The following is a 15,848-nucleotide window of genomic DNA, read 5'->3' as shown; positions in this document are numbered from 1 at the left end:
CCTTATGCAGTATTTGACTGGTGAGGGCACTGAAGGATGGCTGCAGTATTGCTGGGCTGGGGAGGGCAAGTGAAGGGAGGTGTGGAGTGTGTGTCCTGCATTTGCTGGCCAGGAGATAATGTTTTTGGATGTTGTTTGCGTGAGGCACCTGAGCCTAGGTTGTGATCCTCTTAGCTGTCATGTTCGACAGATTTACTGCAGGGTCAGTAGCTGCTTTTCCTACAAACTGTGCTTTTCTTTCCACTTTAGTCTTTTTAACTGCAAGTCCACTGTGTTCCTCGTCAATGAACATACTTCAGTTATTTGTTAATAAAAATCAGTTAATAGAAAATAGCCAACAGTTCCTGTGCTACTTGGTACCTTTCATGTATTAAATAAAAACAGAATTTGTTTAAAATAGGAAGTTGAACGAATGTTGATCAAAGCGGAGGACGTTATTTGATTGTAGTGTGTTAACAAGCTCTTTACCTTCCGTAAGTTTTGTCCCTCTGTGTTAAGTTGACTGAACAGTGCTTGTTTTGAAATGTAAGTACAGATAGTATGGGAGAGTTCTGTACTGCCTCTTATTCTGAGGGAAGCAAAGGATAAAGGTTCATCACTTCCAAGCGTGAGAGTAAAGAGAATAGACTAATTGAAAGTATTCTCTTTTTTTTTTACAGTTCTCGGAATACTTTGCACGAGTAGAGGACTGGTGGGTCTTGGGAAAGGATATACGTGAGGCTCTGGACACGTAAAGCATCTATTGCTTAGCTCCACCTGGCCTGTTTCTTGGTGACCTAGTAGTATTTCCATTTGTTCTTGCAGCAGAAGTTAAAGCAACTGTCAATTTGAATTTTAAAAGAAAAGTTTTGCATCCTATAATTGCCCCAGAGAATTTTTATGGTTCTGTAATCACACAATTCTGTTTTGTAAGAGCAATTTTTTTCTACTCGTCACGTGGAAGATCAGCATGAAATGGGAACTGTGATGCTGTTCACATATAACTGAAGTTTTAATTTCTTCTTCATTTTGCCCATTCCTCTCATATTGTAGGACAAGGTGGTCACTGGTGCTGTGGAAAGGATCATTAGCATTAGGGGTTGCTTTCCTTGCTGGCTTTCTAGTTCCAGAACACTAAAAATTTGGAAATTTTTGCATGTAAGTGAACTTCAGTCTGATTAAATACGTTCTTTTATGCTTCTGTTGCTGGGCTTTCAGAGCAAAGATTTATGCAGTCCGCTATCCTGTCATGGACAGAAGCAGTAGGGAATGCTTAGGAAAAGAGCATAAAAACAGAATATGTAGTATGTTTTCCTAGTCAGTGATTTAAGGGCTAGCTAAACTGAAAGTTTCATCTGTCTTCCAGGGGTTTTATTTTGAATGTATGTGATTGGGACGTGCATGCTTTTCTTGCGAAGAAAGATTCTGTCTCTCACGCCCAATGAAACTTTAAATATAGTATCTTAATTTAAATGTACTCTTTCAAAATTAAGAAGTGACTATAAACTGCTCTGCAAATTTTAGTTGCCTGAATAAGTGATGGAATGATTTATTTACTGAGAATGTAGTTACGTTTTTGTAAAATAACGTGGAAAAATATATGCAGGAACTTAATGGATCTAATTGAGGTCAGACGTGAACTCAAAAGGGAAAAGAAAAGTGATGGAAAACAAATAAATACAAGAAGGCAGGGGGAAGGGGAAAAGCGTTAGTAAGGTGGAGCTCAGAAATAAAAGTCTGGTTACTTAGTTCTATTTCTAGAGTGGATACTGCTTAATACTGCATTTTGTAAAAGGATTATAACTTGTATTTCATAGTACTTTTCTGCCTCAAATCCCTCTTTCTCTATTGTAGTTTAATTCACTAATGATCACGTGTCGTTCACGGGTTTTAAGCTGTCCAGGAAAACCACGTCTGTGATGGAGTAGGTGACACATAGTTAGACAGTGACGCTCTGCAGGTCACTGTGAACCTGTTAGTGTCTCTCTATGGTCAGTTTTAATAAATCATTTTCTACAGAGTACAGCACCTATGTATGATATTCTCCATATCAAAGAGTTGTAGGAAAAGTAATGCATAAATGTCCAGTCGGATAAGACTCTTTGCTCTAATTATTATTATTATTATTATTTTTTTGCTTGCTTCTTTGGCGACCTCATTGCTTAAAGTGATTTTTTTGATTTAAGATATCGAAGCTCATTGGGTGTTGTCATCTCAGGAGAAATCCCGTGTACTGTAAACAAAAATTTATTCCTGCCTCTTTCTTGGTGTGATTCAGTCCTTGTACAATTAAAAGATTGACTGACTTTACTGTTGGAGTTTTTTTTTTTTTTTCCTTCCCTGAAATGAATTTTACCTTGCCTATAATAGCCTGCATTTTCTTTTGAATGCAAATACAGAGTGTTTGAGTAAGTGAGTTCAAAGGTATGTGAGGTTGCTGTGGAAGTTGTTGCCGGTGATTCAGTAGGTGACACTGTTTACTTGGGGCTCTTAAGTCACTGGGTGATTACCCTGGCCAGGGGACAAGGCGCTGTTGGCTCAGCAGTCAGGTATTGATTTGGGGGAGGGAAAGGAGATCCGAATCTGTCACAGCTGATTTTGAAAGGACTTTCCCAAGATGTCACCCATGACATTGAGTATAGTCTAATTTAAGAGACCTGATTCTTATCTAAAATTTGTTGTGCAGTTTCAATGAAATCTGATGCTCTTTTTATTCTTCTAATTGTAGATAGTAGTATCATTGATAGGCAAGCACCCGTATTTTACTAATATGGTAAGTAGGCGAAGTAGTTAAAATTCTGTGGGATGAAAGGTGTCGTATAAATGCTACGTCAATCTAATTCAATTGGAAAACCTGGGCAGATTTGAAAAGTAAACTGCATCTCTAGCAATGCTGTCTTAGTCAACAGAGTCATGAGAAAAATAACTTTTTCTCTTTTTCTCTTAAGTAGATCTCTAAGTCTTGTTTGAAATGGAAACATTTTATTTATAAGTCAGGGAAAAAACGATGAGTATTTGCTGCAGCAGTAGAAGCTGTCAGATTGCTTTATTCCTTCTTTTCTAGATCAAATAAGTCAACTTGAAAGATTAAAAGATCTTTAGCTTTATACCAACTATTTTGGACTTCTTTATTTACTATTTTTTGTTAAGTTTTTTTTTTCCAAAGGGAAGAACTGAAATCTGATAGAATGAGACTGTTGCTCTCTATTGAGGAAGATACTGTCGCACAGAACCCTGATCACTTAAATATAAATTTATTTCTCTGATGGTCCTGTAATCACCTTTACACACACACAAGGACTTCTTTTTACATGCAGGGGTTGAGCCCTGCTGAACTGAGGCCTAACTATCCGTGTCCTTTAACTTCAGTTTGGCCAGAGTGCCTCCCCACTCAGCCTTACCTCTCCCCTCACCCACGTCTGTGCCTTTTGCTGAGTTCTTGTACCTGATTGCTGGTGTTTTTTGCAGATATTATAGCAGATCTTTAGGAAGCTTTAATGGTGTCTAGGTTTTTGCTTAAAAAAGGAAAACCACTTTGTTATACTACAGGAAATCCTGTTGCGCTGTTGTGTGTTACGTTTTCATTAACGTAACACAGTAACCCTGGTCGGCTCATCTGATTGCCATGTGTACAGCGTATAGATTTATAAAAATGAATTACAATCTCTCCTTGTTAACACTTTGGAGTACTGACAAAACAGACCTCTGCAAGGCTAAAAATAACTGTTTTAAGGCTATATTTTTATTTTCATGGTAACAGACTTTTAAAAGTATAATACTGTAGTAAGATGAACGCTCCTGATGTTCAAATCCTGCCATCCCTTTAAGCAGTAATATTTACATTTATAAAGATTGTGCGCTTCCCTTTTCTGTCTATAGAATGTTTGCCTTGGCTGTGGCGTGTAGGCTACGCTAAGTGGGCGCGATAGCAGAAATGCCTGAACACGACTTCAGGATGGGTCCAAGAGAAGGAGTTATATTGAATAGGAAATGCAGGATGGCTTAACCCGGGCATAATAGCAAGAAATTGGATTTAACCAGGAACCGTGGTGGTGGTGTTGGGAAAGAACATAAGTAACAAGCAAAAATTGTCTGCCTGGATACTTTTTTTGCAAAAACAAAGTAACTTAGCTTCAAATTTGAATTGTATTTTTTGTATTTCTTGTATTTTGACATCCACATTTTACTTTTCAGAAAAATCCTGTGAGTTCTGTGTAGAAGAACAGACAGTTTGTCAAGCAGAGCTGTTGATCCACAGAGCTTTTACTTTCCTTTGTTCCCCAGATCAGCTCAGAGCTCTTCCTCCTCCTTGTCCTCTCCTGCCAGAGAGTGAGATTCTTCTTTGCTCTGTAGAGTAATCTCAGAAAACTGGATTTCCTCAATATTTAATTCCAAGGAACATTATTTTAAATTGTTACAGCTTGTTTCTGTGAAACTACAGTTATTTTTCATGTTGATAGACATACCTTAGCAAAAAAAATCCTTGATTTATTTTGGCTTTAATACTCATCTTGGGCAATTCTAACATCTTGATTTGAAATTTCTTTTGGTTGAGTTAGTGATGCTTTTTGACTTCACTGACAGTTTGAAATTCTTTGTTTTGAGTAGGTACAAAATGTTCTAGTTTTTCAGACATTGCCAAACAACTTCAGATGACTCATGTGATTTTTAAGTAGGTTGAAGTACCACATTTTGCATCGAAACTCTCCTTTTAATGAAGCTGATAAGTGTCATGTGCTAGTGCAGCCAGACTTTGTAAATTATTTGTACTTCTTCCATTGCAGTTTCCACTAGCAAAAGGAGGGACTGTGTTTAGGAATACGGTGCTATATTTGAAGAAGCAGTTTAACACCTTTCTCACTTGCTTATGTTTTCTTATAAACTTTTATTGGACAAGACTATTCCTTGCAACTTGCTAGCTGGCATTTTTAAACAACATGCAAATACACATGCTTCTTTTTCTTAAGACATACTAGGCTTTTTAATATTGAAAACTTTGGACAGACAAATGATCTGTGTGGTATACAAGAGCTAAATTATGTATTTTGGTATATTTATTGCACGCTCTAAGAGCGGAATATTTCATGTTCTTCCAGCATATTTTATGCTGACTTCTTAGCATGAAATACCTGTAGTCTGGCTTCTTGACAGTAAGGTAGTGTTTTAAGAAAATATATACAGTATTGCTATCAATGTTAATTAAGTACAAAAGCATCTAAAACAGAATGCTTTACACTACTTAAGAGGAGCCCTCCTGCCTGAGCTCCTCGCCTGTCTGCTGTCTTGGTTCCCTCTTAGTGCAAATTCTTATTTTTTCTAATTCTGACTCTTGCTGCTGACTTTCAGCCCTGTATCTAAGTAGCCAAAAGGCTGTCCCTTTTGGAATAAGTCAGAAGGGCTGGGTGCAAGCCTTTCCCGGAGTGTCAGTAGTCTTCTGGAGAACAGTCTTGAAAACTATTTTTGCTGTAATAGTTAGCTTTTCGTCAGTTACCGAGGGTAACCGCATACAATGTTACTAAAGGAGAACTGTATTTGTTTTCTAGGTTGGTCCCTGGTCCAGGAAAGCTTAGTAACAGAGTTGTCTGCATTGTAATCCAGAACTGTTCTGTCTTGTCTTTGTTAGGTTTCTTTATATGTGTTTTCAGTCTTTTCATGGTTAGCCTTTTGTTCTTGATGGAGCGCCCAGGTCTGAGTTAGCTTGTGGTGTTTGTTTTTTTTTTCTCTTTTTTTCTTTTTTTTTGAAAGGATAGTATCCAGAGCTGTGAAGCAGCTCCAGGTCTGAAGCTGTTTCTGGTTCAGGCTGGTTTTCTTACTATTCCTTGCTAATGAACGGGTAAACCTTAATGCAGATGAGAGATGAAACATTTTTCAGTGGATCCTGGATGTTACTATCTGCTAGGTGATCTCATGTGTTCTACAGTGTATTTTATTGACACCTTGCTCTGGCAGTACAAGAATTAAGCAAATTTAGCTGAAAATTAAGCAGTAGCAAATTTGGGTGTAGTCTGCTTGCTTTTCAGTTTGTAAGAGGTGAAATTCTTGAACTTTTGCTGTTGGTTAGAGCTTTCAAGAACTGCAAAGGAAGAAGAAGCCAGGAGAACTTCTCACAGTAGATAGAAATTTAAATTATTCTGATGGAATTTAGAATAGCCTCCCTCACAGCGTTTCGAAAGTGCGTAAGTGATGGTTGGATGGTGATGCCAGACTTTGTAAATCGAGGAATTATGTTTCACTTTCAGGATTACCATTAAGCTATTGTGAAAGGGAATTTGGATGGTGTTTCTCCTTCTTCACAGTTAGGCAATTATGTGAGTGGGACTTTCACAAGTATTTTATTTCACTTTTCCCAGCAAGCAGGCGAGAGTAAAGACTTTCTACCTAACTTCATTCTTGAGGTGGCATCCTTGGATTTCTTGTCTGTGATTCTTAGGTTTAATCCTCTTTTCAGTGTAGCTGACTTTTTATTAGGAGTTAGTGCACGATGTGCACGGAGCAAAGTGATGGGACAAGTGATGGAACAAAATTTCCTGAAGGGGAAGGAGAAAGGAGATGCAGAAAATACGGAGAATACTGCATGTTCTGAAATGGAAGACAACTGCAGAGGTAACTACAGCCCATCCTGAATTTTAAGGAGGATGAACACCTGTGTGTCCACATTCACTAGCTCGTTTGAAATGCAAAGGCCTAGGTAAATTCTTCTGACTGGGCATATGTGTTTTCAAATAGTCTAGTATAAAGCATACGGCATCTCCCTGCACTTCCCAATATACCAGTTTTTCTCAAGTCTTATTTTAACCCCTTTGGATAAGTAAGGGAGTAGTCATGTAACACTGCCATGAGGTGTCAGGGTAAAGCTTTTCAGCAGTTGTTCAGAGATACTCAGGATGATCAAATGTTAGGGTGGGTAGGTCTTGTACATCTTGTATTAAAACACTGAAACTCTGTTAATGACATTTATGGTTTTCCTCATATCATTGGTGCCATTAATAATCTAACATCATTTTAATCTCAGTGTTGAGGCATTCTTTTGAGAAAGTCTAACCATGGAACATATTTTCCATAACTTTGTGTTTGTATGGCTCATTTAAATCATTATTCGGCGTGAGTAATTTATCTTGTTTTGGATTATTAACTCATGTGAAGAAGGTGTGATGTGCTGAAAAAGATGAGTTAGCGGAAAGGAGCCCTTCAAGAAATGCTTGTTATTTTTTATGCAGTATGTATAAGTAATTTCTTTCTTTATTTTCCTGTCCCCATTTTTCTGTTTTTCCAGCTGTCAAACGTTTAATGAAAGAAGCTGCAGAATTGAAGGATCCTACAGATCATTACCATGCACAACCTTTGGAGGTTTGTTTCTCCGTATGTTTGCAGGAGCTTGTCATTAGCCTGTGTAATATATATACTCTAAGTTCTCTGTGTGCATATATATTAAAAACTTGTTTGTATTTTTAGATATTAATACACCTTCTTAAAATTAATTCCATTCTTTTGGCATTTTTTCCTAAGATGGAAATCAGTGGTAGAATTCCACATCTAATGGTATTATGGAACCAGGTTCTTAATGAGAGTACGTGATAGTAATGGTTTTACATTGCACCTGAGCAGTTGCATCACATGGGTGTAATGTGTTTATTCTCACCCTCCTGAGGCTCTGAGTCTACATAAATATATTATGTTTTAGTTTTGGGCGTGTAAAGCTCAACTTGATATCTGGTTCAGTTACTGAGTTGCTCAACAAAACACTTGAAACTAGATGAGCTACATGGACTTCCTATTTTGAGTGCAAAAAACTGCATGAAAGACCTTTAAATGAGTACAGGTCTGCCATGGATGCACTGACTTGTAAGAAAGAACACTTGGTTTCCGCCACAGATAGGTACTACTTTGAGGTCCTCTAAACAGTTAGTTAAGTTTCTGAGCTGAGAGAGCAGTGAAATTCTGGTGGCTAGAAGTCTAAAAGGAAACCTATTCTGATTCTGCTAGAATATTAAAAAGGTAATGTCTTGTGATGGTCAATTTTGGGATTTGATTTGACTGTTCGCAGAAATGCGTAGCACACAGCATACTTAGAGCACGGTGCATGTTTCTCGGTACTGTAAAATATACTTTATTATTGACCAGTTTTTGTCTGTATCTTGTTTTCTTCCCGCCCTCTTCTTCCTGAGGTGAAATGCAAGGTTTAATTCATACTGTCAGTCAATAGTAACTTGCATGAAGGTCTTTTTTCAGGGTAAAAACAGTGACTCACTGGGAAGAGAGCAGTGAGAGACAGATAAAAAGACAGGCTGGAAATATTGACGGTTCCCTCTGTCCTTGAAAAAATTTTTAACTAGATGGGCTGTCACAGCCCTGCGATGCTAACATTCAGCATGAGTCATGAGATCTCATTCACTGACAGCAGGCCTCATTGGACTCCTATGATAACAGTAGGAGGTTTTTTTTGTGAGTTGTGGGTGTCAGGAGGTCTGATATGGAAAGCCAAATGCAGAATCCTAAAGAAATAATACTTAAGGAGAAGTTAATTACGTGTCCAATGAAAATGTTCCAAATTTCAAATCATGCCTACTATGCAGTAAGGCAAGATAGCTTTTTCAGAATTCTTCATGGAGAAACAAAAGAGAATGGGAATTCTATAGGGCCAGAGTCAAAGCCCTGTGTTGTGTTGGGCATAGGAGGGGCTTTCAGAGGGGAGACTGTCTTTACATGTTCTCATTTTGGGTGGTTCTGTTCCCAATTCTGTAGAAATTCTTATTCACTGGGGCAAAGACCCAGCTTTCCCTTGTTTGATCCTGAGTTTTCCATCTTTCAGGTAATAAAACTTTTGTCATAATTGGTACAACTCCTGTGAAAAGCTTGCATGATAAACTTGAATTTTCCAACAAAGCCATTTTGTAAGAAAATTACCTGAAGTTACGATATTTCATCCTTTTAATCAGAACCTTAGTACAGTGTTGACTGTCCTGTTCTCCGTTTGATTTTTTTTTTTTTTTTTTTTCTATTTGGCGTTTCTTTAGGCTGTCCTTGTTCCAAGAAAGTGGTAATTAGGTGTCTGCTTCTTTGACGCACTCTTCTTTTTTCATGGGGGCATTTTAGGATAATCTTTTTGAATGGCACTTTACCGTTAGAGGCCCTCCAGATTCAGATTTCGATGGAGGAATTTATCACGGGCGAATAGTACTACCACCTGAATATCCCATGAAACCACCAAGCATTATTTTGCTGACGGTAAGCATATTTACCAGTTATTCTTTTTTGCATGAACAGTTTAACCTTAGATATCTGAGAGGGAGATTCCTGGCATATAAGATATCATTCTTTTTGTAATAAAGGTGGCATAGTACAGTTAATACTGCTAATTTAATGAGAAGTCTTCCAAGGTAACTTTGGTATTTTGTAGTTATATAAAGTTTTGCCCCTATAGATGGAAATTTTCCCCAGGAGTAAGCGCATTGCTAATGTGAATGCGATGGTCTAATGTTTTTCTTCCCTCCGTGGACCTCTTCAGTCTCTGTATTGGCACATGTAACAAGGCAGACCAGTGTTATGGGGGAAAGGTCTACATTTCTATGCAGTTTCATAGAGCTACAGCTTTTCAAGCTCTCTTTGTATGATTTGTGGATTACAGGAGCAACAGTGAAGCCACCTGTTTGAACAACAATCAAAGAATTTAATTAAAATTTAATTATCAAATATTGTTTGCAAATGGATTTATTTTATCATAATGTTTATACCTTCTACCAAAAAACATGGGTTAACTTCAAGCACTCTTTGTTATATCTTCCTTCTTCCTTTAAAGGCCAATGGTAGGTTTGAAGTGGGGAAGAAAATTTGTTTAAGCATCTCAGGGCATCATCCTGAAACATGGCAGCCTTCATGGAGTAGTAAGTAACAATTTTTCAGAAAATGTTATCCCCACCAAGCAAGCAGATCTTTAAACTGAAAAATCGCACAAGCAATGCTATAGTACTGTTTCACAGATAGTTGTCTTGATAAGTGGACTAATTCTTAGTGATGTTTAGCAAAACTTCTCTCATGTCTCCCTGAACTCTAAGAAACCCCGTGGTTCCTGAAACTCTGATCTTTGAGAATTGAGCAGAAAGAAAGCACAGTTTTATGATTTTGCATGTGTTAGTAGTTACATTTCCTATTAGTTTATTTCCAGTAAACTTCAGTTGAAATGTTTATTGAAATTCCTTTTATTAAAAGCTGGAAGAAGAAAACAGAACAAAGCCCCACTGAATTATAAACTAATGATGCTGTGGTCAGAAATGTTTGATTATTATGATGTTAAAAGAATAAACGGAAATTGTATTTACATTTTAATTCATTACGCAGACCGTAACTTTGAGTAAAAATATGGAATCCAGTTTCTGTTGTAGGTGTTCCACTGCACACAAACACGTGAACTTTCTTAGTGGCACATTTTTTCGGTTAGGAGCGGTATATGTATGAGAGTTGGAGAATGGTTTTTGAAGGAAAAAAAGATGGGAGAATTGGAAAAAATGTAGAGCAATGAAAGAGGGACATAGGATTTAGGAATGACACTAAATAAAGGTAAGGTGAAAGATTTGAGAAACAGAGGGATGATGGTAAGCCATTAATGGTTGTGCATCCAAATCAATAAGGGGAATTCTCCAACCACGTAGTATATTTTAGTTTTGTTTTAATTATTTTTATGTAAAATACTTTTAAATCCTATTACTTTACCTTTTTTTTCTTCTAATCCTTAAAATCAGCTTTAAATACTGATGGTGTTGAGTGTGGTCAGCTTTTAATTCTCACACTGTGCCCTACAGTAAGTGAACACTGAAGAGGAAAGACAACACAGTCCTAGTTCAGAATATTTATTTATTTATTTGTTTTTGGTAAGTGCCTTTCCTGCAGAGATTGGGAGAGTCAGCAAGATGCAGCCAAAGCAATATTTTCTTGTGTGTGTGTGTGTGTATTTAATTCTGATTTTAGTGAATGCAGTTCTTGCGTTCTCTTTGGATATCAGTTACATGTTTTCAATATGTTGATAAGATTAAAGCTGGATCAGAGTGTTGTGCTAAACCAAGAGTCCTGTTGGTGGTCTGTATAAGTCAGCACATTCTCTTGAAGGAGAGATGCAGATATTTCATATGGCTGGACAAGGCCTTAGGAGTCTTCTAGCAGACCACTTTTCAACTTTCATGAAGGCATTTATATTTTTAAAGAGCAGATAATATTGTCTTCTGAAGAGAAGGGGTATATATGCTGTATCAATTTTGTGATATTTATTTGCGCATGTTATTTGTTTACCAAATCTACTGGTAAAGTACTGTGACTTTTAAAATTTCATTAGTGTATGTAAAGCAAAATTGAAGGATAGATGTTTTCAAAAGAGGAGATGCTTTATTTGACAGTTCTGTTATGAGCTTTGCACATTTTTAGGTAAGCTAGCCCCTTTCCCAACACAGTGACGTAAAAGGAACAAAATTTGCAGACCACTGTACCACAATGTAAATGGCTGAGGTTGTGTGCATTAAATTGCAGGATTTGCATCTAACAGAAAAAACGCACGCAAGCAGTAGAATGCCTTATGGGTCTGTCTCTTTTGCAGTCCCCGTTTTTATGTTATTCTGCCTTACCGTCTTCCTCAGAGACCATTTTTAAAGTCTTGATTTTACCAGAATGCTTAGGATTTAATAAACCATTTAATTTTATTCTATTATTCTCGTTATCTTGGCTAATATAGGAGAGCTAGCCAAAATACCAAGGCATTGTTAGCATTTTATTGTGGAAAAAGAGAAACTTCATGAAAGATTAATTTTAATTATTCACATTTCTGAGAACGTTGTTTTAATCAAATATGCTAATCGTTACATTGACACAGCATTTTTGTGACAACTTAGCTTTTCTTCTCTCTGTTAGTTGATGGAAGATTAAGGCCGTACCTTTTGCTTATAGTGTGAAGTTTAAAAAAACAGCAAAACCAATTGCAAAACCCTAGCGCTGCTTGCGTGAAATTCAGGCTTCTTTGGACAAAAGTTCATTTTGTAAGCAAAACTCCATGTGTTTTATATTGAATGTAGGGTCAGATGAAATAGCAATTGTTTCCGCGACCTAGTTTGTATCTCTGTTTTCCAATTTTAGTAAGAACAGCTTTACTAGCCATTATCGGATTTATGCCAACCAAAGGTGAAGGAGCCATAGGATCTCTAGATTATACACCAGAAGAAAGAAGAGCTCTTGCGAAGAAGTAAGCATTACGTTTGTTAATGCAGGTGACAACTTCAGATTGATTTTTTAGCATTTGTTATATTTTTTAGTGCTTGCATGTGCATATATAAATATCACACAATCACAGAACGGCCAAGGTTGGAAGAGACCTCTGGAGATCATCTAGTCCAACCCCCCTGTTCAAACAGGGGCACCTAGCGCACATTGCCCAGGATCGCATCCAGACGGGTTTTGAATATCTCCAGCGAAGGAGACTCCGCAACCTCTCTGGGCAACCTGTTCCAGTGCTCATTTGCCCTCACAATAAAGAAGTTTCTCCTCGTGTTCAGATGAAACTTCCTGTGCTTCAGTGTGTGCCCATTGCCTCTTGTCCTGTCACTGGGCACCACGGAGAAGAGGCTGGCCCCATCCTCTTGGCACCCTCCCTTCAGATACTTGTACACATTGATCAGATCCCCCCTCAGTCTTCTCTTCTCTTCTCCAGGCTGAACAGGCACAGCTCTCTCAGCCTGTGAGAGATGCTCCAGTCCCCTTAGTAGCCCTTCGCTGAACTCGCTTCAGTAGCTCTATATCTCCCCTCTACTGGGGAACCCAGAACAGAACCCAGCACTACAGGTGTGACCTCACAAGAGCTGAGTAGAGAAGGGTCACATCCCTCGACCTGCTGGCAATGCTTTTCCAATAGACAAATTGTGAAGTGTGCATATGTCTATATGTGTACACACACATGTGTAAAAGCGTACATGTATTTGTTATATAGAAACCCGTATATATGAAAACATATAAACCTTATATAGAAACTCCAAAAAAACAAATGGAAGGAAGAAGGAAACCATCTCTGCTTGGAACAGAATAATGGCTTTTAGGCCAGTTGGTCTCATCATATACTGTTATTTATTGCTTGCATTTTCAAGGGTTTTACCCTCTATGATCCTTGAGTTTTGTGGTATCAGGGAAGGCAACAGCCATGGATCAGTAGCAGTGTGAACTAAACTACTGTAGAGTGCCACTGTCGTGTAAAACTTAGTTTACTATGCTTTTACATTTTATTATTCAGATTTCTTGGTGCAGGTTGTTTTGCAGAATTGTGCAATACTTGTAATATGGAAAATGAGTCTGTCTCTTGCCAGTGTATTCTCTTTTGAGAGTAGGGCATTAAGGAGATAGCAAGTCGCTTCAACTAGTATTCTCTCACATTTATTCCAAATAAAAAAGTGTTCTAGATCTTGTTTCTCTTGTTTTTCCTGAACATTGTGCAAACTCAGAGCTCAGGGTCAGACAAAATACTTATTTTGAGAAGGGCTGTATTCCTGTCAGCATTGTGTGGTCATATTACAGATTTTCTGCAATTCATTCCTTAGCTGTGTAATTAACGTTACTGTACAGTGGTAATTGCAGTGTGGAGGAGAAAAAAAGTATGATGGAATTGATAAGTGTGAGTGAGGGAGAAAAAAGCAAAACAATGCATCATTTTCATAAGCAAATAATAAAACAACAATGAAAAATCTCATGGTAACTGCTTCTAAATAGTTTTAGGGAATTAACTTAAAATTAGATTTGTGGTTCTGACAAAATGACTAGCTCAGTGGACAAAGGGGCAAGCAGTGGCTACTGTTTATCTTGACTTTAGCAAGGCTTTTTGTCTTCCCTAACATCCTCAGAGAGAAACTATGAAGTACAACCTAGATAAGTGGTCAGTGAGGTGGACTGGAAACTCTCAGGGTCAGAGGGTTGTGATCAGCAGCACAAAGTCCAACTGGAGGCTAGTCGTTAGTGATGTGCCCCAAAGGCCCATACTGGGTCCAGTACTGTTTAACATCTTCATTAATGACCCGGATGATGGGACCCGGCACACCCTCAGCAAGTTTGCAGGTGGTGAGAAACTGGGAGGAGTAGCTGAATCACCACATGGTTGTACTGTCATTCAGGCTGGAGAAATAGGTGGAGAGGAGCCTCGTGAAGTTCAACAAAGGCAAGTGCAGGGTGTTGTCCCTGGGGAGGAGTAACCCCATGCACCAGTACAGGCTGGGGTTGACCTGCTGGAAAGCAGCTCTGCAGAGAAGGTCCTGGTGGACAACAAGTTAAGCATGAGTCAAGAATGTGCCCTTGTGGCCAAGAAGGCCAATGGTATCCTGGGGTGCATGAGGAAGGGTGTTGCCAGCAGGTCAAGGAAGATGATGCTTCCTCTGTGCTCAACACTAATGAGGCCACATCTGGAGTGCTAGGTCCAGTTCTCTGCTCCCTGGTACAAGAGAGATTGAGTCCAGTGAAGGGTCGCTAAGATGATTAAGGGATCGGAGCATCTGTCATATGAGGAGAGGCTGAGAGAGCTGGGACTATTTAGGCTGGAGAAGAGAAAAAAATTTTACTTTGAGGGTGACTGAGCACTGGAACACGTTGCCCAAAGAGGTTGTGGAATCTCCATTGGAGATACTCAAATTGTGACTGGCCATGATCCTGAGCAACTGCTTTACTTGATCCCGCTTTGAAGAAGGAGCTGGGCTAGATGATCTCCAGAGATTCCTTCCGACCTCGACTATTCTGTGATTCTGTGGTTATCCCTAAATGAAAGCTTATGCCCATTTTCCTCCTCCCTCCATTCCCCCCATTTGGGGAGAAGATACTTGAAAGACCATATCCATACCTTATAAAGACAATTACTGTGTTCTGAGTTGTAACTAACTTCATATTTTGCAGGCACATGTGATCTAGTTTGGCCTGTAGTGTGAGCTAATCAGAAGCTGTGACTTTCCTATTAGCATAGCACTGAGTCAAAGCTAATAAATCCTGCTGAAAGGTAGTGTTTATTGGGTTAGTCTCGATATGTATTGCCAAAGCTATGTGGTTTCTGGTTGGCTTGGAGAGCTGCCTGCGGTGTGCCCTATAGGTAAACTGTTGTGTATGCAAGAGGGAGCGCTCTGACAGAAAGTGAAACTCTTGGATTTATGAAGTGCAAACTCCTACATCCAATTTTATGCTCATAATAACAGAGTTAACTCTGTATAATTTGCACTTTTAATTTACTACATATGTGAAATAAGTTTTAAAATGTTAACAAATTATTAGTATAGTAATAGATGATATCAATAATATGTATATCTCATGTCATTCAGGAAAATATTGATGACAGAGACTATGTTTGTAGTAAAGATCATTCTCGACCTAATTTTTCAAAATAGTGCAAGTGGGAGGCGGGGGGAAATACTTTTAAACTACTGGTGTTGGCACCACTTGTCTTTCTGTGGATTGTTTTGCTAATAGTTTGCTTAAACAAGCATACGAGAACAAGAAAAGAACCTGCCATTCTGAGCTATGTTGTGTGTGGCTAGGTCACAAGACTTCTGTTGTGAAATATGTGGCACGTCTATGAAGACAGCCCTCTTACCGCTAACGTCAGGAAGCATGTCAAGCCAGGCAGACAAAGAGGCTAAAGAACTTGCCAGACAAATTAGCTTCAAGGTGAAGTAACTGAACTTTTTTCTCTGTTTCTTGTACAGAAGTTGAAAAATGTGTAAATTGCAGTAATGTTCCTAATTCCTCAAACATTCATAATCGCCGCATGGGAACCTATTTTTGGGTGGATAGGCTGAAGGAAGGAAATGGCACTAGATGTGTGAGAATGTGCCAACTAATAAATTGTGCATCTCAAGCACTGGTTGATTAGCTAT

General features: G+C 38.4%; 1 protein-coding gene across 2 annotated transcripts in view; it reads left to right on the top strand.

Annotated features, from left to right (window-relative positions):
- The window catches only part of UBE2J1 (ubiquitin conjugating enzyme E2 J1), a 32,389-nt gene that overhangs the window by 3,612 nt on the left and 12,929 nt on the right, over positions 1-15,848 (top strand). The window contains exons 1-6 of one of the 2 annotated variants that reach the window (XM_068937759.1): positions 6,453-6,582; positions 7,253-7,326; positions 9,073-9,204; positions 9,776-9,860; positions 12,094-12,199; positions 15,510-15,639. In XM_068937759.1, coding sequence (XP_068793860.1) covers positions 6,480-6,582; positions 7,253-7,326; positions 9,073-9,204; positions 9,776-9,860; positions 12,094-12,199; positions 15,510-15,639 — 630 coding nt within the window. In that variant the 5' untranslated portion in view covers positions 6,453-6,479. Of the gene's footprint in view, positions 1-6,452; positions 6,583-7,252; positions 7,327-9,072; positions 9,205-9,775; positions 9,861-12,093; positions 12,200-15,509; positions 15,640-15,848 lie in introns of those variants that run through there. The other variant, XM_068937760.1, reaches the window with a different exon arrangement.

The sequence above is a fragment of the Struthio camelus genome, chromosome 3, assembly GCF_040807025.1.
Source record: "Struthio camelus isolate bStrCam1 chromosome 3, bStrCam1.hap1, whole genome shotgun sequence".
Classification (NCBI taxonomy): Eukaryota; Metazoa; Chordata; class Aves; order Struthioniformes; family Struthionidae; genus Struthio; species Struthio camelus.
This window is presented reverse-complemented; position numbering and strand designations above follow the sequence as displayed.